General features: G+C 45.3%; 1 protein-coding gene across 2 annotated transcripts in view; it reads right to left on the bottom strand.

The window, feature by feature from the left end:
* Nucleotides 1–26,542, bottom strand: part of elp4 (elongator acetyltransferase complex subunit 4) — a 67,736-nt gene that overhangs the window by 17,697 nt on the left and 23,497 nt on the right. For both annotated transcript variants that reach the window (XM_049030898.1, XM_049030897.1), the window contains exons 8-9: nt 23,552–23,660; nt 21,144–21,250 (exon numbers count right to left, since the gene is read on the bottom strand). In XM_049030898.1, coding sequence (XP_048886855.1) covers nt 21,144–21,250; nt 23,552–23,660 — 216 coding nt within the window. The remainder of the gene's footprint in view (nt 1–21,143; nt 21,251–23,551; nt 23,661–26,542) is intronic.

The following is a 26,542-nucleotide window of genomic DNA, read 5'->3' on the forward strand; positions in this document are numbered from 1 at the left end:
GGCCATATTGTAGAAGATCCCCTTTAAAGCAGCTGTAAGCTCTTCCCACGCTGGTAAACTACATGGCCCCAGTGTTCTGCCAACCAAATTATCATCATTATAGTCGTCAAACCCATTTTCCTGAAGGGTGAGAGGGTTTACATGCAAGATGTAACATATACTGCATGTAATAATAAAATGCAATGACTGGACAATCATAAGGTCACAAAAATATTTTACTACCTTGCCTGAAAAGATGTGGTTGACACCAAGACTAATATTAATCTGCAGAAGTGGCACCTACTCAGATAAACACAATAACATTTTAAACCCTGTAATAAGATAACTGTTATGCCACAGGAACTGAAAAATGCCAATTATCTATTATATTTTAAATGCACCAAAGTGACTTTCTTTAAAATGCCCCACTCTCTTTTTCACCCTGCATTGCCCCCCACGTCAACTCCAGTTTCCAGAGCAGCGGTAGCAAAGTTAACCCCAATGTGTCCTCTGCTGGACATCACATTCAGGCCAATTCTAACAAGTACCACAGAGCAAACAGTGACTCTGCTCTCCACAGCTGAGAATCCTATCTACAGTGATCACTCCGTTTCTAACAAGTACCAGTGGCAGGGGGAGCAAACAGTGACTCTGCTCTCTACAGCTGAGAATCCTATCTACAGGGATCACTGCATTTCCAACAAGCACCAGGGGCAGAGGGAGCAAACAGTGACTCTGCTCTCTACAGCTGAGAATCCTATCTACAGCGATCACTGCATTTCCAACAAGCACCAGGGGCAGAGCGAGCAAACAGTGACTCTGCTCTCTGCAGCTCTGAGTCTGATCCACAGCAGCTATTCACATCTTCGCAAGAGCCACACTTTGGCTGACCAGGTCTCCCAAGAGCTGACTGCCTCTAACAGAAGTGGGGTGTCAAAGAAAGGACAGAAAAACACAGCTTTACATCACAGCCTTACAAACCCTTGAAAAGACGAGATGACAGGGAGCGATCTCTCTAACACTTGCTCTGTGGACACTGAGCGCAGGCTGAGCCAATTGAGCTGCCGCGCTCTACATACAGGAAGGCATTAGCATGCTCGGCGTGTTAAAGCTACCACGCTTAGCTGATTACGAGTCCACTGGGGTCACTTCCTATTGAAATGGAGAGGAAAACATGCATCCCCTTCCCACCATAACGACTGTGGCTGCCCTATTAATATTTCTCCAAAGTGATTGGATCCACACAGTTTCTGCTCCAGGCAGATTTTTTCCCCCTTTTCGTATTAAATTACTTCCATTGGCTTTTAAGGGAAAATTAATTATTTCAAATACATGCACTCCTTTGATGAGAGAGGACCTATTTGCATTGAGGAAAATTCAGCAGAAGTAATTGATGCACACGCAAATACTGGCACCGAATGAACCCAATTCTCAGTCCAAATTTCTAGGAAATCCCCAGACACAACAATTCTGGACACATGTGGCAAAACAAACAAAAGTCATGTGAAAAGGGAACACGGAGGGAGAATATTACAAGAATCAAAGAACAAAAGGATGGCAAAACTGTTTGAATGCCACAAATGAACGATGAAGGCTTCATTCAGTCGGGGGATGGGGAAAAGAGATATCATATGGCAACCTGACAGCTGACGTCTTCATATGAATGTAAGAATTTACATTCTAATTAGAAAGAATTTACATCTTAATCACCGTGGTCTGTATTGTCTCATTTCGCATTTTCCTGCTGTAATGAACTCAAGCACTGCTGTGCTTTTTCAACCAGAAACTGAACCGACAGCCCACTGTGGTGCTACAGGGGCCTTTATGAATATGATCTGATAATATTTCAAATTCCTACCTAAACATTGTGAAGATGAATGGTCCTATAGGGAAAAGCTCAGGCTGCAGACAAGACGGACTCCAGCAACAGTCACCAAAGTGGTGTGTAGCATGGATGGCTGAGGAGGCCGGTGGTTAGGAGGAATGAGGAGGTGGGTTGTGAGGAGGAACGAGGAGGCTGGCAACGAGGGATAGTGAGGCAGCTGGGACAACCGGGAAAGCCAGTATTGAGGAGGAACTAGGAGGCTGGCAACAAGAGGTATTGAGGCAGCCGAGGCAACTGCGGAAGCCGGTGGTGAGGAGTTATGAGGAGGTGGGTAGTAAGGAGAAATGAGGAGGCACTGATGCAGCGAGTAGCTGGGAAAATTAGGGAGGCTGGTAGCGAACAGGACTGAGGTGCCTGGTAGCCAGGGGTACTGAGGAGACCTGTCCCTTTTCATGATGTGGTGTGACAGAGGTGTTCAGGAGAAACAATAATACTGAAAATAAACTCTGAAAATGGCTCTACAGGCAAAGTGGATATTACTAAGTCCTCAGTTAATATTAATATACATATTAATAAGAGGCCAGGAGAGTCACTGCAGGTCCCAGGGCAGCGGGGCACCTTGCACCACTGCCTCCTTCCACAGTCTTCTGTCTCGAGGTCCCTGCCTAGCGATGGCATCCCACATCCCCTCGAACAGCACACGAAGTAGGACTGGAGGTCAAACGTTAAGAAAAGCAGGATACAGGTTGCAACCAGAAGGGGGGAATGAGGAAGGCGAGAGCCAACAGGAAGCCCCCACCTGCCCATCACAGAGCAGCATCAGCGCGTCAGAAACAACGATAGACGGGGAAGCCATAAGGGGCAGGACGGCAGAGCATCAGTCAGAGCCGGAACCCTCGGCAGCCAGCCTTGGCTTTGGTGATTAAACAGTCCGGGGAAATGAGGGGAAGAGGCCTCAGCACAGTGTTATCTGCCCTAATAAGAAACCCGAGATAAAAGGGGAGCAGAGACTCATTCAGCAGAGCAGAACGATGTAGCTGCACTGAAACTGTAAATCAGGTTAATACACGGAACAGCTTTAAAACTCGTCCTCCAAACATTATCCAACACAAAGACCAGAAGCTAAATGAGGCATAATTCATGAAACTGATACCTTTTATCACTTAGCCAAGCCAAAAAGGTCATTTAATATATTATATCTAAGTGAGCAGCTTATTCCTGCTTCATTACTGATAATTAAGACACATCATATTTTCTTCAAATGTGTCCATTAAGAAGTTTGCTGTGTTGCCTAAAGCGGGGACTAATTTTCCCCAGCCAGGGGATGATATTGAATAAATAATTCTGAGACAATTCAGGCACTTTATGAAGTCATAAATATAACAGGAAGTGAGGGAACACTGTCGCTGTTCTTTACAGACAACATAGCCTTTAGTGAAGAACTGGGTAGCACTGGTCTGCTTTTGTCGGTTTTTGGCCCATTACGTCATGTGACGTCTTGCCAGTGTTCTCTCCAGCATGCTCAGTACCATGGCACTACATGGCCAAGAGGCTTTGATGCTCCATCAGTGTGCAATGAAAGACAAACAGCATCATCACCACCTCAAGCTCTCCACAAAGCTACTCTGATAACCCTCTAAAAATGCACACGACTACAAAAATGTAAAGGGTTCCATCATCAGGAAGACGGACAACTGTCAGGTTTAACCAGGTTATAGGGAAGGTGTGGGGAAATGAGGCTGCTACAGCTGCACGATTTCACACAACCATGACTGTTCACGTCAGATACCATGGCAGATTTACAGTGCTTTGGTTTCTGTGCTATATCAAGGCCGCAGAGTTCAAACGGGAGGGAGAACAGGACTTGCGTTCAGGATCCATATGGGCTTGTCCACTGGCTCTGCCGGATGGCCAGGGAGGACAGAGAACGCGCTGCCTCCGCTCCCTGGGAGGGGTGCGAGTGACGCAGACCAGAAGTATGCTCAGTCGCCGGCAACCATGGCCATGGAGTGCTGATGGGGTGGAGAAGAGGATAGAGGGCAGGAGGGAGCTGGAGGAGGGAACAGCCTGACAGGCCGACATGGTGGAATGACGGGTGATTAGTCAGAAGGCAGGGCCATGGCTCGTTGAAACAACCCCGTGCCTTTCGGGAGGGAGCCAGAGCTGCTCCCCTTGGCACCCGTGGCTGGAGTAACACTCCAGGATGCCCCCCCCCCCACTCTGGCATCCAGAGCTGCCTTCAGCATGTTCTGCCTGTCACGTATGCCATCAGTCACATGCCATACAGCTTTGGCTCTGACAACTGCTAGGGAGGGACGACATGAGCGAATGAGTGAAGGCCAGCGCATAGAGGCCGAACGAGGCAAAGGAAGAAGAGTGGAGAGTGTGTCACAGAAAGCGGCAGGCAGATCGGGCAGGGAGGCGAAGTGACCACACTGGGCGGTGGGATGTCTTCTTAGGTGGCAGTGCAGGGTGTCGGGGGGAATCCGGCAGGACAGTCCTGGGGGGCAATGCAGGCCATTGAAGGGAGGATGGGGGTACAGAGAAAAGAAAAGGAAGGAGAGTGAGGGAAGAGCAGAGGGCATTTCTACAGGAGCTAGTGTTTAGGAACTTGAGGGTTCGGTTTACTCGCAGTGACACTTATGCGCATTGTGGATATTAGGGGTGGGAATTGGCAGAGCCCTCCTGAATCAATATTATATTGATATTTGTTTGCAGATTTGGCATTTGATTTTAAATAGCTTTTGCTGAAGAGCAGTTCGGGTTTACATTTAAAGTAAAGGCAAGGGTTTAACGGTGCACGTTTTTGATCGGTACACCATTTTTGGGTTGGAATGCACAGTGAAATGAATACATGTCCTGACACGGGCGGAACCTAAATTCACAAGTAGATGTTCAACACTGAAAAAATTGTAACTGGCTGAGAGATGGTTACAGCCAATGCTGAAGAGAAGAGAATGCTGAAGAGAAGTCTTCTCACATCACTGAAATCAATAGTTTGACAACAATTCCCAATAAATTACACCAACACTGGAGGAAGTAGTTGATAAGACCAAGACCGTCTGTTACACTGAACTTGGACATATTGCCGGAATGTCATTTTGACTTATAAGAAATGATCAATCGTGTGTTTATATGACCAGAACAAAACAGAAACAGCGTCTGCAAGTTAGCCTCCCCATGACATTTACGGCACTTTTTCCAGGACATTCAGAATTAAAGACTAAAGGCAAAGGGGTATTTATTGCTACAGATGTGCAGCTATACCCAAAGCGGGATTCAGTCCATTATGTTTCAGAATTTATATTTATTTTGCACATTTATTTTTTTCTGTGCAAGTACATCACGTGACAGAGAGCCAATCAGAATCAACGATGACATTTAACGAGCAGCAATAGCACATCCTCAGAAACAGCACAAATGCCACCTTGAAGGATACTTCAAAGTTACTGAAGCATATTTTTAACTTGGCAAGTGATTAAGGAACTTACACAGTAGGCTAAAGCACTGTGCCAAACATTGCTGCTGTTGAAGTAAGGAATCAAAACTTATACATCTAAGGTATAGATGTAAAAGATTATATACTGAGGAAAAAGGTACACTAGCAATGATCGATATTAGTTTAATTTTCCAAAGCAAATAATACAGTAATCAGCACAGAACTTTTATCAGTAGAGTTGCTGAGCAGTGTATGAAAAGTAAACTAAAAATGCACTGTAATTATTGTTATTCTGTTATAGTGGTGAGTGTGAATGAAACTCCCCCAACCCAGGGCCGAGATCACAGTAGCTAGTCATCATGCACTTAACAAACATACAGATTTCCCTGCAAGCCAGACTTCTGCACATGAAAAGTACTTTCACTTTTTCTTACAGGCTTACAGTTCATATACTAAATAAAATACGCATTGCTCTACACTGTTGTCTGCTATAATTGAGGAGTATATTATAATATCAGGTTTTTAGCAAATTTCATATTCAAATACTCTATAGTTTCATATTATAATGTTACAATTTTCAAATTTCATTTAATTTAATTTCATCATACTCCTAATTCATATACCAAAAAAACAAAATATATACACTCTGTACAGTCATAACTTCATATGCACCTTTCTTGAAAAAATGACTCCCCTCCAGATAAGAATACCATTTTAAGACACTGACTATTAAAGGCTTTGAGCGATAAGCATCATGCAATTCTCAAAAGCCACAAGGTTTTTTAAAGTTTTAGATAATAATTAAAGGAGCCATGGTGACCATCTGATAAAGCAAAGGAGAGTAGAGGGAGAGATTCTCTTCCAAGTGGGACTTACCACCCTGGTCAGTGGTGCCAGACAAGAGCAGCACACAGCCTGCTCCATTGAGCGATATGTGTCATGTGACACGGGCTCTCCTCCCCCAGCTTTGCCTCTCCTGAAACACTACCAGGTGATGCCACCACAGGGCACATTTCAACAGATCTCTTTTTCATTGGACTATCAACCTACATGTGAAGGGTTACTGCACCAAAAGCTTAGAAGAACGCAGTTTGCTACAGTAATATAACACAAGTAAATAAGTAAAAATGTGTCACTTCTGGTGACCCTGCCCATCCTCTACTAAGGTCAACTCAAAGAGACCTCTGCAGCACAGGAACAAGACGCCCAAACTCTCAGGGATGGTCTACAGCCACTGGGAGTACAGGCTCACTGGGGGGGGGGCATCTGTCAGAGCCGATCTGCATCAGGCGGGCCGGTTCGAGGAGATGGATTAGCTTCAGCCATTGTGAAAAAGGGTTTATCCCAGGCCATGTATGAGCCACCCAGTGGGTTTAGAGTGCAGAGAGCAGGGGTCGGGCGAGCTGAACCTGCCGTAAAAAAGGTGAGCAGCAGCGAATCTGCGAGGCTCCATAGACTCGTTTGGAAAACCTAGCAAAATTTATAAATAGCAAACTGTGGCATTGAGAAGTAGTGGAATGGATGCAGGCGTGCAAATCATCGGCCTGCTGATCCTGGCCAACAATAAAATAACAATAATGACTGGCCCATAGCACCAAAGGAAGGTTTTTAGAAATCAAGAATGTTTTTGGGACACAGGAACTTCTGTCACATTCTCATTGCAGAATCACCCAGCATTAGTTAGTTAGTTTTAGTTAGTTTTGAACCAATGCGGAATGTGATTTGTGTGATTGTCCCCCCCCACCCAATAACTAACAATAAGAAAACTTCCTCCATCCTCCACTGTATTGGGAGTATTCGGTTGCGTAAAAAATTAACCTACAAACTTTTTGCATCTCCTATGCTTATTTAGCATAAAGGTCACAGTTCCTGTTGTGCAGTGGGAAAGCAACACATGAAACTGGGCAGGAACTACAGAAGTTCTTGGTCGAGATGACCTAGGCACTTGGAACCAAGTTCCTGAACTTTGGTGGAGAAACGTTCATTAGCATTATAAGAATCAACAAACAGACTGGCCAATAAACTAAAAATAACAAGAAACAATTTTAAAAGAGCAAGAAATTTGTGAAACTTTTATAAAACAACACTGTATGTCTTCTGCTTCTACTAACGTATTCAACTTTTCACAAAGGCTGTTCTCCAGATCCATCCCAAAGTAAGGATGCCTATTTGCTGCCTATCCAGGGCAGTGAGTTCAGTTGTGACATTTCTGCAAACCAGTTCCTTCAGACACTGCCCATCTCCAGATACTGCTTGTATTTCCTAGATGGTTTCAGGCAACATTTTTACCAGTATAAAAATACACTGAAGGGGCCCTTTCACTTTGCTGCTTGAAATGATCGGCTTTGACAAATTTAGCAGCTCTTTTCCCCCCGTAATGCACATGTCAGTCAGTATTACCCATCCTCATTAATGACAATGGCAAAGTTTATCTACGGAACACATTTAAAATCATCCCAGGTTTACAAAGGGGCCATAAAATCCCCAACAAAACAGAAGGCGGATCTGCTTACACAGGTCCACATCGCACTTCATTTTTGCCAGTGAATAATCTATTTACTACAAGAAAGTACATTCCCTGGCTTTCAATATGCATTATCTGTGGTCAAATACATCTCTGTTCCCATGCTTTTAAAACATACCTGGATGCTTTAATCCTGGAAAGGCAATCAAACTAAATATCTGACAGCTATGAGACCAGACAGCCCAGTTTAGTATTAATAAAGGTCAATACAGAAATGTGTTTCATGCAAGTATTTTCTAGCTGCTAAAGGAATTGCCTTGGAGACTGGAATAGGGAGAGTTTGAGGCATATTTTTGTAACAGTCTGCACATTCTGACCTGGAATTTCCATGAGGCTGAAACTTCAATGGCGTATTCCCTGTACCCTCTCCAAGACATGCCAGGTGTCTGCGTATAAGCTGCCAGCTCTCCGTAATGACAGAGACGCTGCTCCCTGTCACATGCAGTAATGCAAACAGCGTCAGCTGACAGGGAGCACGCAGAGGCCTCATACAACATATCTGCTGTTACCCTGGGGGGTGGGTTCATTCTTAAGAAAGGCAATCGGGTATTCATGGGTCACAGAAATTCAAAATTAATAGATGTCAACATAAAAAAAAATCCAATAAACAACAAAACCAAGAACTATAATATAAGAAAAATGCTGAAAAAGCATTTTAAAAGAAAAGAGTACTGAAGGTGCTACAAGGAGTTTTTGTTTAACAGAAAAAGGTCACACTAGCGGCATGTGACCATATGTGTGAAATGGCCTGTTCACAGAAGCGCATTTACATTCAATTATATCCTTAATCACCGGCAAAGGTGAAAGACCAGAGTTGGAGAACCACACACCCCTGAACCCACTTTATACACTGAGGTGACTGTAGGGTATTTTGGTAGCTAATTCTTCTTCTGTGCTGGCTTTAACATCAGTTCCATCGCACAGGGCCCGGGGGCCAGTGCCCACCCCCCTCCATGGCCTCAGTGAGTAAAGCCACAGTGAACGCTGTGGGAAAGTTATTTCTAGCCCAGATTCCAGAAGAGACAGAGTGCAAACAGCTTGCAGCTACGGCTCTCGTATCCCGGATCAAAATTCCACCTTTGGAACTTCCCAGCAGGTGACCGGGGCGTGCCAGAGGAGAAGGACACCTCTTCTTCCGACATCCCGGAATATTCTGATGCTGCTGGCTTACAGGCTCTTTAGTGAGGTGACCCGAGTCATTAACAGGCAGTAACCTCATTCCCATTTACATGAAGGTCGAATTGCCCAGAATTGCTAGCCTATGAGGTTTGCGGGTCTCAGCTACACAGACGGCTGGATGAGTTTGCTCAGAACTCAGAATAATAAACCAGTTAGGAGATTAACACCACAGAGTAAATTCTTTTAATGCCATTGCCTGAGAAAGACTAATCTGCGCTGTCAAAACAGACACACACACTCCAGTGATACCTTCCGGTCATCCAGGAATTACTAGTGAGTGTTGGGTGCTCCTGCACACTAAACGAACGCTGCTTGTGACCCCTGAAGCGCTCCTTCTAGAAATAATCGGCCACTGTGATGATGATGTCAGTAACTTACGACGACAGGTCTTCCCAACCCCTTCTGAAACGCTCCAAAGGAATCAGTCACACTGTAAAATGCTTTAAGTATTTCACATATGTATTCACTGTAAAAACTATTTCACATGTCTCAGACTGTGTGCATATTACTGATATCAAGAATGGAGTAATAAGACGGCAACACTCAGATCGTCACAAACAGAGCCACAGAATTACCAAGAGGTACGGATGCTGCTGGCAGAAGAGTGACGTTGCTGCTCCTGACGTACGCGTCAGTGCCAAGGTTAAAGCTCATGCCGAATGGCGAGTGCAACTACGAGACTGTATACAATACCGGGAAAATTAAACCTGTAGTTCTATGTAAGAAGGTTCACGGAGTTTCTTTAGATTTTTATTTAATTACACAACCTATACCCAATCCAGGGAACAGAACGTTCCAAAATAAAACCACAAATTCTGGATAGTTAAAATCCCACCAGAGCAGCCGATGCAGGTGCTCACTAAGGTCGTAGCAGCATAATTCCTGGACACCTGTACACACAGCTGTGACTGGGGTCCTTTAAGTTAAAAGCTCACCTTGGATTGAAGCAAAAAAACCACCAATGTCCCTATTCCAAAAACATTCAACCCCAAATAATTACTGCCCTGTTGCCTTGACCTCCCTTGTCATGAAGTGCTTTAATTGGCTGGTTAAAGATTATATTTATGCTCCACACTTTCAATGACCACTGACGCTACAGTTTGTCTATCGCCCAAATAGGATGCCATCTCCTACATCCTGCATGCTACACTGACTCATTCGGACAGTGATAAGGAGAACTATATGAGAACGCTGTTTGTATATTATAGTTCAGCTTTCAAGACCACAGTCCCCATTACACTCTTCTCCAAGCTCAGAAACCTGGGTTTGATTGCACCCCTTTGGGACTGACCCCAGACCCCAGCTTGTTGCGGTAATTGATGCCGTGATCTTTGTACAGGCACGATTGCATGCCAAAATACAGCTCAAATAAAACTTCGCAGTTGTGTCATCTGCAAAAAAATAAAAAATAAAAAAAACTTGTAGATGACACCACTCTGATTGGACCGATCTCCAACCATGACGAGAACGGCCATTTTCATGAGGGGGACAGTTTGGCACTATGGTGTCTCTCACCGAACAGCAGTAAGACCAAGGAGATGGCTGTGGACTACAGGCCAGCAGACCAGAGCATACAGCCCACTCAACATGAAAGGGGTCCCAGTTGAGCAGGTAAACACTAGAGTTGTGGTATTTCAATCCTGTCTCGAGTCCAGATACGTAGGGACTCTTGTCATGCACTAGTAAATTCTTACTCAGTCTTGACTCAGAGTTTAAAGGCTCCTGAAAAACATTCCCTTGTCCATAGTGCATGTCTACACCCTGTACGCAGTTTTAGTGTCTCCCACCCCCCCGAATTTTTTATATTAGCTTAAATGTTTTTCAACATTGTACACACGCCTGCACAGTCATTGACAAGCTCTTCATGTCTGCAAAGTCAGGAATCATCTGTCTTGCATATATAAACTATATTGTGCGAGACACCTAGCAGGAAGCAGCACACTGCCAGAGTACACATACTGCAAAGCATCCATTACTGAGGTGGTTTACATGACTTTCAAAACAAAGTACGTAATGCTAGCAAAGTCGGTTTGTCAAGAGGCGAGTGTGCAGTTAAAATTTGACTAACATTGTAATCTAGTGATAGCTATGTAGCTGACTAGACACCGTCTGGTAATAAGTATACATCTTTGAGGACCTGAAAAGGACAACCCACACATCCACTCTGGTGCAAAGTTAGGCGGCAACTATCATCTCTGCACTGCAAAAGACCTTCCATAGCATTTGTGTGGGGTCTGTGCTTTCCGGGAGCATCACTGCCTGCTATGGCAGCTGCAGGACTGAGGACCACAGAGTGCTACAGAGGGTGATATGGAGCGCTGAGGGAATCACCAGCACAGAATCACCAGGCACAGAGAGCTTACATAAATGTATAATGTACTAGATCCCAAACTTGTGAAAATTAAACACTAGCAAACAAGCACAAAATTGTCGAATTAGCAATTTTACTGGGGAAAATAAACCCAAATATTCATTATAAAGCTAGACTACTTAAGATGAGCATACATACAAATGACAAAGAAGCGGACAAAAATTACGCAGATATATTCCCTGGATGTCCTGGAAGCCCCCACACCCCCTCTCCCCTGTCTAATCACTACTCCTCCCACACTCCCCACACCTGTCTCTACAGTAAGCTTGGGTGGGATTCACCCATGATACATTTTCTGAAAAAAATCCTGCAGTTAACTGAAAATATTACCTTAATACTGGCCAAGCCTGAGCTACACACTCTATCCACCTCTCTAAAGAGAGTTCCAATCATCACAGGTACCTTACATTGTTACATAATAGATCTGCCACTGAACACTGTGTGTGTAATTTATCTTCATTAACATTGTATGTACTATTAAGAAAATTACAAACTGTTTAAATAAAAAAAGCCTTTGAAAGACATTTTGTACTGTTCCATGCAGATTGCTTCCAAAATCAATTTTAATAATAATTGATACTTTATTGATCCCTGTGGGGAAATTGTCTTCACGCCTCCCTCAAGTTGCTCTTTTTGTAGAGTAAGTTGTCCCCGAAGGGTGGCCTCTCGTAGTGGCGCCCAGGGAGCTGGGGGTTAAGGGCCTTGCTCAAAGACAAACAGACGTGCTGAGACTAGGTTTGAACTGGTGACCTTCTGATTACAGGCACACAGGCTTAGCCCACTGAGCCACACGCTGCCGCCAAAATGTCTTCAGCAAGATACAGTCAAGTTACAATAAAATTAATAATTACTACAGGATACCCTAGATGGTCTTGGCTTTGGCTTGGGAATGGAGCCTGTATCTCAGATTACTTCACCTGGTCATGTACAGACTCATGTATCCAAAGCCAGGCATCTGCTGTACCATCTTAGTACTCATCTTCAGCTGAGAAGGTTCAAGGTTCCATCAGCCATCTACTCTGGACCATCAGAGCGCATCCTCACCACCATAGACTGGTTTGGTAATTGCTCTATCTTGGACCGTAAAGCTCTGAAGAAGGTGGTACGTTGTGCTCACTGTATCAGTAAGGCAGATCTTTTAGATTAGATGGTGCAGGAACAGCGCTGCCAAAATCAGCAGGGACACATCACGTCCTACCAACCACCACTTTATCAGGAAGAGGCCTGGAAAGCACTTCATCAGTCTCTTGGTTAAAACTGAAAGGCTCAGGAGAAGCTCCTATCCTCAGGCCATCAGATTACTTACAACCGCTAGGTCAGTCATAATTTAACACTAGCTCCAAACCCATGCATCACGCATTTTATTTATTTGGGGGGCGCTGTGTTACTCAGCATGTGATGACTTGTACCCATGATCAGAGGGTTACAGGTTCAAATCCTGGGGCCAGCAGATTGATGCTGCTGTTGAGTCCTTTGAGCCAGACCCTTAAACCCCAGCTCCAGGGATGCCGCATGCTGGCCAACCCTGCACTGTGACCCCAAAACTTGCTCTTACCTGTATTTGTGTCTGTGTGTCTCAAGGAGTGCAAGATGGAATAGGTGAAAAGAGAATTTCATAACATGAATCAATAAAATATCAATTGCTCATCTATTCTACTCATGTTATGTTGCACATCTCAGTTTTACTTTCCTTTCTTTATTTAGTATAACTTATCCTTAACAAATTATTATTATTTCTGTTTCTTTAATCATTACCTTATGTGTTATAGCGGAGTTGACAACCTTTCATTTTACTGCAGCTATAATCTGATTATATACTTTGAGGTAAGAAATAAAAATTCTTGAATCAACACTCATTCCCTCAACATTAGAATTGTTAAAGAGCGAAACATTTTAACATTCAAAGGCATAAAATCATTACAGTTTCTCGCTCTCTCTTGTTCTCCCACACGCCTGGTAGGCTGATGCCAACATCATTCAGGTTAAATGTCCACCTACAGTAGGATGCTGGCCTGACACCCTCTCACAAAATAGCTCACTGAACTGGTCCCAGCTAACAGCAGGGCCATGGTCTGAATCTCTGATACAATTAAGCTCCGAGTCTGTATGGAAACAGGGAGTAACAAAAACATTTTAACGAAATGCAGCAGGGAAGGCAAATTAAAATTTTCAAAACAAAAGCAGATCCTGTGTCGAGCTGGGCAATTAATCGAATTTTAATTGAATTATTTTGGCTTCCAATGATTATCAAAACAAAACATTTGAGATAAAAGTATTATTCCGCCTCATTTTGTTTTCCGATGATGCTGCCATTTTGTCTTGAGTTACAAGTCCAGCACAGCTCCATTCCAACCACTTATTTGTTTCTCACTTGAATTATATTTAGAGTTCAAGGAAATTCACAATTTAAAAGACAATAATTTTTTTCTAAGGTTTCAGTAAACTTTTCTATAATTGTTTTCAGTCAACTGTGTAAAGAATCGTGATCTCAGTACTGACCAAAATAATTGCGATTGTGGTTTTTGCCATAATCAAGCAGCCCTAATCCTGTTTTTATTTTTAAGAGAAGACAGTAATGTAAAGTCAAACTGCAAATGAATTCATAAAAGGCACCGACCGGTAGCTACATTTTCAGCACCTAAACATTTCCAGGCTAAGCTCACGAGCCACAGTGTTCTGAACAATCACAAACGCAGCCATGCAACTGAAAGTTAGTTCAACTTGACAAAAACCATCAAGAAGGGAGTTAACGTCTTAACCTCTGCATTCACCACAGTTTAGAGAGTCAAGAGTGCATAAATACCATTTAATTGCTTACCTTTTGCACTTCTGCCTGAGTCCTCCAGTTGACCTAGGTGAAGTCATTGCTATGCGAAAGAAATGATAGACAAGGAGAAAGGTGCTAATCTCACGGCTTCACACCTCACTGTCTACCTGCCTAAACAGGGTCTTAGGTTAATTCTACCCCTGGGCTCCTTGGCTAACAACCATACATAAACTGGTTGCTGAACTTTTCAAGCCTTTGAGCAAGAACTGTAAATTTGTACAGTCATGATGTATAATTTGCACTTTGTTTCGGTTCACATGTGAGAAACACGGTCATAACAGCGACAGACATTGAGAACCCCAGTCTGCAGTAATGTGAAGCAGAATTTCAATGAAAGGCCATTCTCCGCCGCCATTCTGTACTGGCACACAGCTTTGCAGCCCGATTTTTATAGTAAGAACTAATTCTGAGGGCTTCTTCCCGAAGGTTCCCTGATGGTATCAACGGCTGATGAAACTCCACTAAAGGCGCTTTCTCACCAAAGTTTGGGAACTTGGTTCCTGGATCCATGTTCCAGGGAGCCTTTCAACTAGGAACCTTTGGCGTTTCTGACACTTTTGTATGTTGGTTTCCCACCACACAACAGGAATTTAATGCTAAATAAGTATGGGAGGCACAAAAAGCTCATAGGTTAAACTTCACACATACTGTAATTTCAATCTGAAACTAGATTGCCACCCGATAAACAGTGGAGGATGAAAACGTTTTGGTAGTTACTGGGGGGAACGATTGTGCAGTCCAAAAATAGGAGACATTTTATTTATATGCTCTACATGTTTATAATTTATTATTCAATCTGGCCAGAAGATCAAACGTTTGTTTCCCACAGAATAACAGAACCGTGTAACATTATTCTACTAATAGGCACTGGCAGGTTTCACCACCGGCACTGGCAATATTAGACAGAAGTATGTCAACTGTCGATTAAATTTTACAGCGCAGAAACATGGATACACGAGCAAAAAAATGTATTCATTAAAGCATTCAATGTAATTCCATTACAAAAATAATTCCATCGGCTCAAATTTTTGCCGCAGTACTAATTCCCTTTTATTTCCCTGCATCTCCACATACGTCAGTGCTGGTGCTTATGGTCAACCAATGAATGATGTTTATTAGGCCCACCCAGTAATTCTTGGGCAAGCAAAAAGTACCTTCTCCAGAGTAGGGACTACAAACAAGGTTCAGGAACTGCCTCCAAGGAACTAAAAATCAACCAGAGTTCCTGCAGTGGGAATGCAAGAGAAGTTACTGGTTCTTGATAAAGGTTCCAGTAGCGGGAAAGTGCCTTATATTCCTTTATTGTCATTCAGAATAACTCCACAATGCAAATATCCCCTGTTGCCACAAAGCAACACTCTGCGGTGAGGCTGTCAGTTTCATGTCAGAGGGCTTGTCTTGCTACGGATAGAATTGCGGTTAACACTTAGTTGCCACAAGCTGAAAGCTCCCCAGGCCTCATCTTCAGAGGGAGGGGGAGTAAGCATTCACGTGCCAAATGATCGTCAGTGGATATGATCTCCGCCCTTGTCAGAGGACTGAGCCAGTAGAAACACGGCTGAAACACGCAGAGTAAGCAGGCCTTCCCAGGTGCCCAAGGGAAAGTCAGCAAGATGGCAGCTTCCATCATTTGGAGTGAAACTCTGCGAGCTGCAGGCTGTTCTGGGGATGGTAGCATGACAGTTTGCTGCACAGTGCTGGCCAATCACAACAGCGCCAGAGGATGGGCCTTATGTAATCATGCTGGGAATGGACCAACTTTTTTTTTTATTCTTCTTCATGGAAATTCCCCCTTTTGCCAATGGCTGAGGGGGCTCTGACATCTCATATTTATACACCTTTTAAAAGATAAAAGCAACCTGCCATAAAATTCAGTGTGAATTATAAATTAAAAGTCAATTTATTAAAATCCAGTTAAAATATGTAGAATGTACACTTATATCCTGTTCATTCTGATTATTTTTAATTACTCTTGGTAATTATTCGCACATCATTCTGTTACTAGTACTTAAAAGCAGAAAGGCCTGAATGCACACACATACATGTCCAGACTATCGTTCTACCTGCCAACCATACCTGCGAAGAAGAATCTCAGTCTCAGGTTGTTTTTAGGTGATGTACAGAAACGCTCAGCGCTGACATAAAATCCACACAGCACTGGCACAGTGCCCCTGTGCTCGCCGTAGTCCACTTAGACCGGCCCGCACCTGAGCTACGGCTGTGGATCCTTCCCCACGCTGCACTAACCTAGCGCCGGCCCATTCACTAGGGGTGGGACTCTCTAGGCACCTCACAGTTCAATTTGATTATGATTCATAGGGCTGCGATGCAATTATAAAATGATTATTGATGCTTCTTGATGCATCTTTTTTTTCTAGAGGATTTCTTTTCTCCTCACTTGGAACTTCCAAAGGAAAATATTTGTAATGATCTATAATGAATTTATTTCCAATATCTTTTACTGATAAAACAGAGGAAAGAGATGTAGCAAGTCAACTGGAAGGTTAACATTGCCAACATATAACCCAGCCTGTGTGCTTGTAGCAGAATATACCTGTAGTAAACAAATACTTTCATACAAAAATAATGCTTGTGGACTTCAGTATATTCTGAATTACTAGTATAAAAAATAAGACTTCTAACCAACATCCTCATGTTACGTGCAATGAGCAATATAATACTGCAGATAAAAAAAATCACAAATATCTTTCATACAAAAATATAGAATTCTGTGCCAGTAGCTCTTATACAAAAAAAATGCTTGTGGACTTCAGTAAAGGGGACTTCAGCCACTCATCAGTGATAAAATGTGCGGTTACAGTGAAATAAGATTCTTTGGCAATGGATGTCCACACATCACGTTATAGTTATCCTGCCTGCTTTCTTCAGTAATTACCTGACTTCGGTTTTGGTCTCGTTGTAGTGTGTGGGGATTGCTGTATCAGTAAAAGTCTTCCAGATGGGATGTTGCATCTCGGCTCCAAAGTGCATAACATAGTGCAAAAGCCCTGGTTCTCAATGACTGGATACAGATGCAAATCTTTGGCAATAAAACTTGCGACAGAGTTTGTAATTTGCTTCACCCTTTCTGAGCCGGATGGAAGCTTTGACACCACCTGCTCCATGATCTTCTGGTTGGCAGCAACTACGAGCGGGTGTTTTTCTTCCTCCTCTGGGTGGAAATGCATAATACTGTATCTTATGTTTGACGTGTTTCCAAAATATTTTAGTTTAGTTTGACACAACTGGCATATAGTGTGGCTCTTGTCCAGGTCCTTTTTCCCTTCAACTTCACAGAAGTCAAAGTGCTTCCAGACACTAGCTTTTAATGCAGAGGGTGTCGATCGTATTTCTCGCTCAGCCATCTTCTGTCTCAGTTATGTGAAAGGGCGCTGACCAGACGCTGCACTTCCGTACTTCCACCTTCTGCATTCTGTCAACATTACATTATCAATTAACATTTCGAAAATCGATTCTTGGCATTGGTGAAACGATTAAGAATCTTCCACGTCTGCATCGAGATGCATCTAACAATCGATTTTTTCCTCCCACCCCTACCAGGGGCCAGTCCGCACCCGAGTTATGGCCATATCCCCCCCCATACGGCACTGACCCAGCGCTGGCCCACTCACTACTGGCCAGTCCGCACCTCGATTACGGCAGCGTGTCCTCCCTCATGCCGCAATGACCTGGCGCCGGCTCACGCACCATGAACCGGTCTTCACTTCAGCTACGGCCGTGTGCCCTTCCCCAATTGGCACTGACATAGCACAACAACGTGTATCCCCCCCCCCCCCCCCCCCAGGAACCAATACATACTTTCTAACACAAGTTCCAGTGGGAAGCAACTGTGACCGAGAGAAAAAGCAAAATATAACACAAGAGAAATTCTATATATTACTGAGTACCTCACTCAGTCTTTTAATGAACAGTCAGAAAATCAAAGACAATCAGCATGACCAAAACTAAACCGTTACAGCACATGACTGTGTGGTTCGAGCTGGTTTTGTGCAAGACCCACTGCTGCTTTAGCAGGAGATTAGCAGCCCTGCTGATACCTCTAGGTCTTTGAAGTCAGACCATCATACCTGCCGCTGCAGCAGTGGGAACTAGACTGGTGTCAACTCTAATCAGGGTGCTTGTCTCGATATAGCCAAATACAGCCCCTGCTAATTGGCCCAATTGAGGATTATACAGTCTTTCTGAGGATTCCACACAATAATTTAGTCAAATAGCTCTTTTTAAATCTCTAATTAACATGCCTCTCTTTAAAAGAAATTGGATTAGACAGACTTTTTTGTTTATGGATTTTTCCTTTTATAAAGCTCTACATGGAAACTTTTTGGAGAATAAATTAACATTGATTTGGTTCTACCATGAAGGTAACCATGAAGATTACCCAAACTGCTGTAATGTAATTTCAAGCTTCAATATCAATGAACATATGAAAAAAAAAGTGTCACTCTTCTGAAAGTGTACACTTAGATTAGTTAGCATGTGGGCCTGCTCACTGGGGTTCCTCATGAAGGACGGTATTGAGTACACGGGAAAAGCAAAACTAGCACCTGCCGAAACCAGTGTTAGATCCATTTAACATACTTAAGGAAAGCGGTACAATGTTTTAATCAGGGAATAGGGGCCCTCAGCCTTCGCCCACTCGACAGGCTGAGGCCCGGACGTCCCCGGCGAAGGACTCCGAATGCACCTTTCAAGGGCCGCGAGTCCCCCTTTCATCCCTTTCAGCTAAATGACTGTCTCACTCCATAATGGCTTAAACCCAGCACAAAAAGGGGAAAAAACCTGAGACAAAACCTATGGCAATGCGCTACTGCAATATAACATAGCCTTAAAGGCCGACAATGAGGAGCCGAATCACTTTCAACTTCAGCGCGCTTTTGCAAGCAGTAATTAAAAGAGCATTGCGACTAAGCACCTTGGTTTTATGGGCCTTATAAATCTGCTGTTAAGTGGCTATTAAGAGGTGAGAGCTGGGATAGAAGAAGCGACTGCACTGAGCCCAGAGGATGACCTGCCGGAAACAATGAGCCCTGCGATTAACTATTAACAGGCTCCGCGTGACACGGCGAGGGGCCGGGGGCCGTAATGCCTGCTAACTGGGGGAGGCTCTGTGATTTGTCACAGGACGGAATTCTAGTTGATTTATTGTTCTGGGGCAGAGGGCAAAAAAATTCTGAACACTCCAGTGGGGTGGAGTAGGTTGCATAATCAAGTGGTTAGTTACAAAGGCCAGCGGGTCAGGCAGGACCAGACCCACCCTCCCAGGATAGGTTTGGTGGGGCTGGTGGATCATCTCAAACCCTGGCCATAGTGCAGTGAGGATCAGTCCTGGTACAAACCCCCAACGCACCCAGAGGGGGGGTGTCAGGACCTCCACGGAAACCACAAACTCAAAGCGAGCCATGAGCACGAGTGACATCAATAATCGGGAACACAGGAAGAGGAGTCACAAGCACACATGACATCAGCAATTGGGAACAATGGAGGAAGAACCAGGAGTGCAAGTGATATTATCAGTCAGGAACATGGCAAGAGGAGCCACGAGTGCAAGTGACATCATTAATCGGGAGCGGGGGAAGAGGAGCCACGAGTGCAAGTGACATCATTAATCAGGAGCGGGGGAAGAGGAGCCACGAGTGCAAGTGACATCATTAATCGAGAGCGGGGGAAGAGGAGCCACGAGTGCAAGTGACATCATTAATCAGGAGCGGGGGAAGAGGAGCCACGAGTGCAAGTGACATCATTAATCGGGAGCGGGGGAAGAGGAGCCACGAGTGCAAGTGACATCATTAATCGGGAGCGGGGGAAGAGGAGCCACGAGTGCAAGTGACATCATTAATCGGGAGCGGGGGAAGAGGAGCCACGAGTGCAAGTGACATCATTAATCGGGAGCGGGGGAAGAGGAGCCACGAGTGCAAGTGACATCATTAATCGAGAGCGGGGGAAGAGGAGCCACGAGTGCAAGTGACATCATTAATCGAGAGCGGGGGAAGAGGAGCCACGAGTGCAAGTGACATCATTAATCGGGAGCGGGGGAAGAGGAGCCACGAATGTGCGTGACATCATTAATCGGGAGCGGAGGAAGAGGAGCCACGAATGTGCGTGACATCATCAGTCAGGAACATGGGAAGAGGAGCCAGAATTGCACATGACATCATCAACCCAGTGAACATGGGAAACGGCAGAGAGGATCCACTATCAGGAGAGGTATGGAGGACGAGTGCTGCTCTGATGACATCATCAACAAGCACCCAAATGACCTTAGATACTGCCCAAAGTCCTTAATGCTATCAATGAAATAAATGGATTGCTATAAACACAACGACCGAATAAGCACAGAGCACAAACAGCTTAAAGTATGTAAGAATGTGCACTTGTTGGCTTGACTTTCATTAAGCAGTTCATATTCACATCAAGATCATTTATATTCACATCTAGATTCTACGCATTGATGTGCATTCTGTAAATCATAAACACAGTACATAAGGGAAACACAAAATTCCCATATAACTAAGGGAAAATGTTACTTCCTTTTGGTTTTAATTATACTAAAATACCAACATTTTCACAGGCACTCCGAAAAAATAAACTTATTTCAACATTTAATCAATACCCTCCCCTTTTAATTTGCAGCCAATAATGGAGAATGATCAATCCATATGTTTGCATGTACATTTTTTTCGCAGTATAATGAATCCAAAATTCAATACATAAAGATTAGCATTTAATGGCTGTTCTGCGATCATCCTGATTTACTTCACTCTGCCTCCATAAAATCATTTAGAGGCCACAGTTTCTGACAAATGCTCTGCATCATATCATCTGTCAATGGAAATCAGCAGTAAACATCCCAAAATAATAAAAAGCGAGCGCACCGGAGGTATCCCATGGTTTTGGCGAAACGCGCGCCCTGTGCATGTGAGCGCGTGAAAACCCTTGACACGGTTTTCGCTCGGCTGCACAAACAGACAGGCGGCCCACCTCTATGGAGAACTGCTTCCTCTTCAGCTTAAAAGCCAGATCCTTTGTGTCAGGGGCTTCACACACCAGGCAGTTAAGATGAGGTGTCTGCTTCACGTGCAGGAGACCTTGTGAAGACAAAAGGGAAATTAGGGACGACTCAGTGCCACTGGAAGCCCAGATGAGTAAACTTGACTTGCAGGGACTCAGCAAAAATGTCCAAAGTCCCTGGCCATCCCTGCACCAGCCCCCCCTATCCCACCCCACACAGCGAGTTCAACACTCGAAGAAATGAAGAAAATGTCACGATTATGCTCATGTAATGAAGCAGAACAAGATAAACAACAATTCGGGGGGGGGGGGGTGCTCCCAGTGCTGGTCATTACTCCCCACTCCCCCGCCCCCCCCCCCCCGCGGCACACGGTACGCAAATTCGGCTGTCACCTCGCACGCTGCCCACTGCTTCGCTGGCCTCTGCTTTATTTTATTAGTTGCACCAGTGGGCAGAGACCAAAACACAGTGTGGATGGGGGGGGGGGGCACCCATCTCATAGGGGCTCAACCACACAAACTTCAAGACTCTGCATTCCACTGCCACTCCTTTGCAAATGTGAGGCAGCATTTAGCAGAAGAAGGGAAAGGAGCAGGAGAGGGGTGAAACAGCAGGAGTGTGGGGAAAGGGGCAGGAGAGAGGGAGAGGCAGGAAAAAGGGATAGAGGGGAGAGGCAGGAGAGGGGGGAAAGGAGGATGTGGAGGAAGAGGCAGAAGAAGGGAAAAAGGGGGAGTGACAGGAGGGGAGAAGGGGGGAGAGCCAAGAGAGGAGGAAGGGGCAGAAGATAAAAGGGGGGAGAGGGAGAAGTAGAAGGAGAGGCAGAAGTACGGAAAGAGGCAATAGAGGAAAGATCAAGGAAAGGGGCAGGAGAGGGGGGGGAAGATAAAGGAGGAGGGGGAGAGGGACATGATGCAGTCTTTTTAAAAGGGGCCAGCCAATGGCTGCCCTAGATTACTAGAGTGTTTGGCCAGGTCTGTGTGCTGCAACGTTTCATCTGGGCCCGAATGCCTGTGACAGGGAGCCCAACATGTTCCATGGAGCCCTGAGCTGCTGCTTACAGGAAAAAGGCCCTCAGAAAAGCAGGGCAGCACAGACAGCTCGCATAAGGACAGTTACATAAGCGATTGCCGGAGCTCCTCGATTTACTCAGAACTGGACACTATCTCTGTCTAAATGGCTTGTTTTAGGATTTTTTTGGTTTGTAAAAATAAACACTAACAGCATGTTGTAAACCTAGTAAAATATGAATATATAAAAATAAGTTTTAAAATAATTTGAGACAAAAAAATGAATGATACTATTAAAACAAAAAAAGCAATTTAATATAATGCAATAAAAAAGTTAACATTAGCTAATATTAGAGAGAATGACAAACTCTCTTCACATAAACAGCCGATTTTAATTGATTTTTATTTGCATTCCACTAGTATTTTATTTTTCAAATTACTGAATTTGTACTTCATTCAACTTTAAAAAACTTTAAAATAAAACAAGAAACTGCAAGACAACTCCAAGCAAACGAATCGTGTTTATGCAGTATGATAAAAGCTAACTGCCAGTTCTTCCACGCTAAACAGCCCAGCCTTCCACACTGTGCAGCCAAAAAATAAACAAAAAAAAAAAGAAAACAAAAATCGAGTGAGTGTGTGTGTGTGTGTGTGTGTGTGTGTGTGTGTGGGGGGGGGGGGGGGGGGAGGCGGGACATTATGCTAAAATTATCCCTCATGCTTGAAGTGGCCGTTACGAGCAGCAGCACAGAGACACAGGCCAGTGGGCACGCTGCAGTCTCCATGGCGCGTTACATTTTAATGTCTTTTTATTGCAAGATTTCAGCAAAACGGAGCTGTGAAGTTGAGCCCGGTTCAGGTATCGACCGTGCGGCGCCCGTCCCGGCCCGGCCCGGCCCCGAAGCAGACCCAGCTCATGCGGCGCCCTGCCGCCGGGCAGCACGTCTGATTGAGCAGCGTCACGCTAAGCAGCCCTGACAACATGTCAGAAGCTGGCGTGTTTTCTCCTCAGCACTAATGCACTTTTTGTATGGGAGAGGAGCTCTGTCCACTTCTGAATGGCTGAAACGAGGAAGAGTGGGGGTGGGAAAGAGGCTGGAGCGGCAGAGGGGGGCTTTGGAGGCCGGCACAGAAACACAGATTTACAGATAAAACAGAAATCAGAGGCCACTGCAGCTGCAGGTCAGTGTGGAGGGTGTCTGACAGCAGGACCTGTTTGTGTGTGTGTGTGTGTGTGTGTGCGCACGACTTTGTACACATCATCCTGAAATTCTGACAGAAAAATGAATGCGCTCGTCAGCTTCCCCATGAACGAGCAACTGCCAGTGTATTTCTGCCTGTATGTGTGCAGGGAGAGCAGGGTCTCCTACCGTGATAATCCTTGTAGAGAGGGTTGGTCTCTCTCTCAGAACCTCTGAATGATTCAAGAGCAATGGCTGTATCACACAGCCTGGTTACACGGTCCATAATTGCTCTGTTCTGTAAAACACAGAAAGGGAGAGGCAAACTGAAGTAGCACACAGGTAATTAAAGCCCTCCTAAAGAGCTGTCAGTGGGCCGTCAGCAATAAAATTAAATTAGGTCATCATTATCTTAACATTGGGGGGGGGCGGGGGGGGGGGGGCACGACAAACACACACTCAGCTTCACTGATCCATGAGCGGCATCAGCAAGGTGTACAGAAGAGACTTATATCCATGTCAGCTGTCTGCATGCTGCGTGTGCGTTTTGCCAAAGCCGTGGCCTCAATTAAAACTCTGAAAATCACACAATTCACACACGCATGGATGCAGGCCGCTCCCCAGGCTCTCGGTCTCAGCGGTGGGGTGACACTGGGAGAACCTGGGGGTAGGCTTTGTGAGGCCGGCCCACACGCTGCTAACCTGGGAGGGGAGGCGGTTCTCATCACAGGCATGGCCCACAGTTCACATGGCCCAGCCCAGCCCACCCATCACAGACATCTCAATCTTTGCTCATACCCCCCCACCCATCACAGTCATCTCTCTCGGTGCTCACACCCCCCATGCATCACAGGCATCTGTCTCTGTGCTCACCCACCCCCACCCCCAACCATCACAGGCATTTCTCTCTGTGCTCACACCCCCCACCTATCACAGGCATCTGTCTCTGTGCTCACCCACCCCCCACCCACCCATCACAGGCATTTCTCTCTGTGCTCACACCCCCCACCTATCACAGGCATCTGTCTCTGTGCTCACACCCTCCCACCCATCACAGACATCTCAATCTTTGCTCATACCCCCCCACCCATCACAGTCATCTCTCTCGGTGCTCACACCCCCCATGCATCACAGGCATCTGTCTCTGTGCTCACCCACCCCCCCCCCCCCAACCATCACAGGCATTTCTCCCTGTGCTCACATCCCCCACCCATCAGACATCTGTCTCTGTGCTCACACCCTCCCCCCCATCACAGACATCTCTCTTTGCTCACACCCCCCACCCTCTCTCTCTGTGCTCGCACCACGCCCCCACCCTCCCCCCATCACAGACATCTTTCTCTGCGCCAGCCCCCCACCTGGTGCTGACCCCCGCTGACTGTGTCTAATTGACTGCTAGATGGTCATGAGAAGAGCCCAGGCTGTCATTTCCCCTCAAGTACAATGTTGCTCATGATCAGTCATTAAAGAAGCAAACCAAAGCCCCCAAACCCACCGCTTTAACACACGATACCTTAAATGCTGCATGGGTACCCTGATAAATTTTTATGTTTTATTAATGATGCTTCCATGCACATATTCCCTAACGGACATGCAAAGGCAGACCTCAAAAACAGTACATCAGGCATGAAAGTATGAACAGTGCAAACTATATAAACAGTGAAAATATACAATAAAATGTGCCTTTATGAGTCACTGCTCTGGGTGTGTGAGCATATGTGTGCGTGGCCTGTGTCAGACCGTGGGGGGGGATTTTCAGAGCAAGCTGAGGTCTGATCCCATTCAAAATAGTGGTATAAACGACACTTGAAGGGAGCAGTCAGCTGTTTGCGCTCCTGAAGATTTAAATCTGCTTAAGCTAATCCTGTGCTCCATCGGAGATGACAGGCTGACAGGGCAAGCAGACAGCCAGACCCGGCTCCAGATGGAGGTCTGGCCAGGAAAGGACACGGGCAGGTGGGATGGTGCCGGGACCGAGCGAGCCAGAGAGGAAGACAGGAGAGTGCTCCCTCTGCTGGTCAGGTCATCCGAAGCTCTGTCACTAGCACCCAGGCCGAGAAACCTTTATTATTCATGACTCGTCTTCAATATTTTACATACTTCCCATCTCCTTACTAGTGGCCCAGGCCTAATGAAATTTTTATAGCAAAATCTTTTTTGTCCTACTTTAAAACACACTTGCGACGTCGTCTCATTACAGCGAGCGGCAGTGCAGGAGACTGCAGGCATCACGATGACAAACCCAGCCACCCTGCACTGAACCAGGCCCGGAATACAACACAAACCTTACAGGTGGTAAGCATGCCATTTTGGTTCATTTTGATTCACACTCGCAGAAAATAAAAAGGTTATGCTTTATTTTTTGTTTTGATGTAATGTATTTATTAAGCCACAATTAAATAACTGGCAATATATTTGGTTCAGTTAACCTGTAGCACACTAGTGCCCACTGCGGCGTGAGCTCAGACACTCGATGGCGAATGGACTGGCTAAAGCCGTAAGCCTTACAAAGCGCTGCCTAAATGGAGACTAGCAGGGCCGCCTGAGTAAGTCCACGGCATCGCTGCCTTCTGTCCCAGCGCTCTGTGACCGGGCTCTTGGCCGCCCACCAGCTCCCAGAGCAGGGCGGTGGAGCTCCTTTCCCCCACTGTTCCCATCTGAAACCTGGCTGCCGACAGGCTCCCGCTCCAGCCTTTCCAGAAGGGTCCAGCCTAGGACACGATGGCTGCCATTTGGTCGCCGTTCCCAGGTCCCCCCCGGACCGCTCCCTGCTCAAGGAGGAGAGGCAGCGCCGGCTATTATTAAACCGGGAGGTCGGCTGTGGCACAGGCGAGTCAGAGGAAGCTTTCAGCATGCAGGACAGTTTGCTGGGCTGATTAAAAATTAATTTGGGGGTGCATTTGTGCCACGGAGCTTTTTATTTTTCATTATTTCTCTTTACAGTGGAAATGGTTGGGCTTCCTCTACATTTAATAACCACTGAAAACTTCATATTACCAGTACAGTAGTCCACAAAACTCATGATTCTGTTTATATCTGAAATTAAGTGCCAGTCAAAATGAGGTGTAAAAATTAACCAAACAGTATTAATTATGCATCAGTATTCATTCATTTGCAGCGCAGAAACATTTCATTCATTTTGCGACTGAAGGCCAGAGAGGCTGCCAGGGACACAGCCAG

Source organism: Brienomyrus brachyistius, chromosome 11, assembly GCF_023856365.1.
Source record: "Brienomyrus brachyistius isolate T26 chromosome 11, BBRACH_0.4, whole genome shotgun sequence".
Lineage (NCBI taxonomy): Eukaryota > Metazoa > Chordata > Actinopteri > Osteoglossiformes > Mormyridae > Brienomyrus > Brienomyrus brachyistius.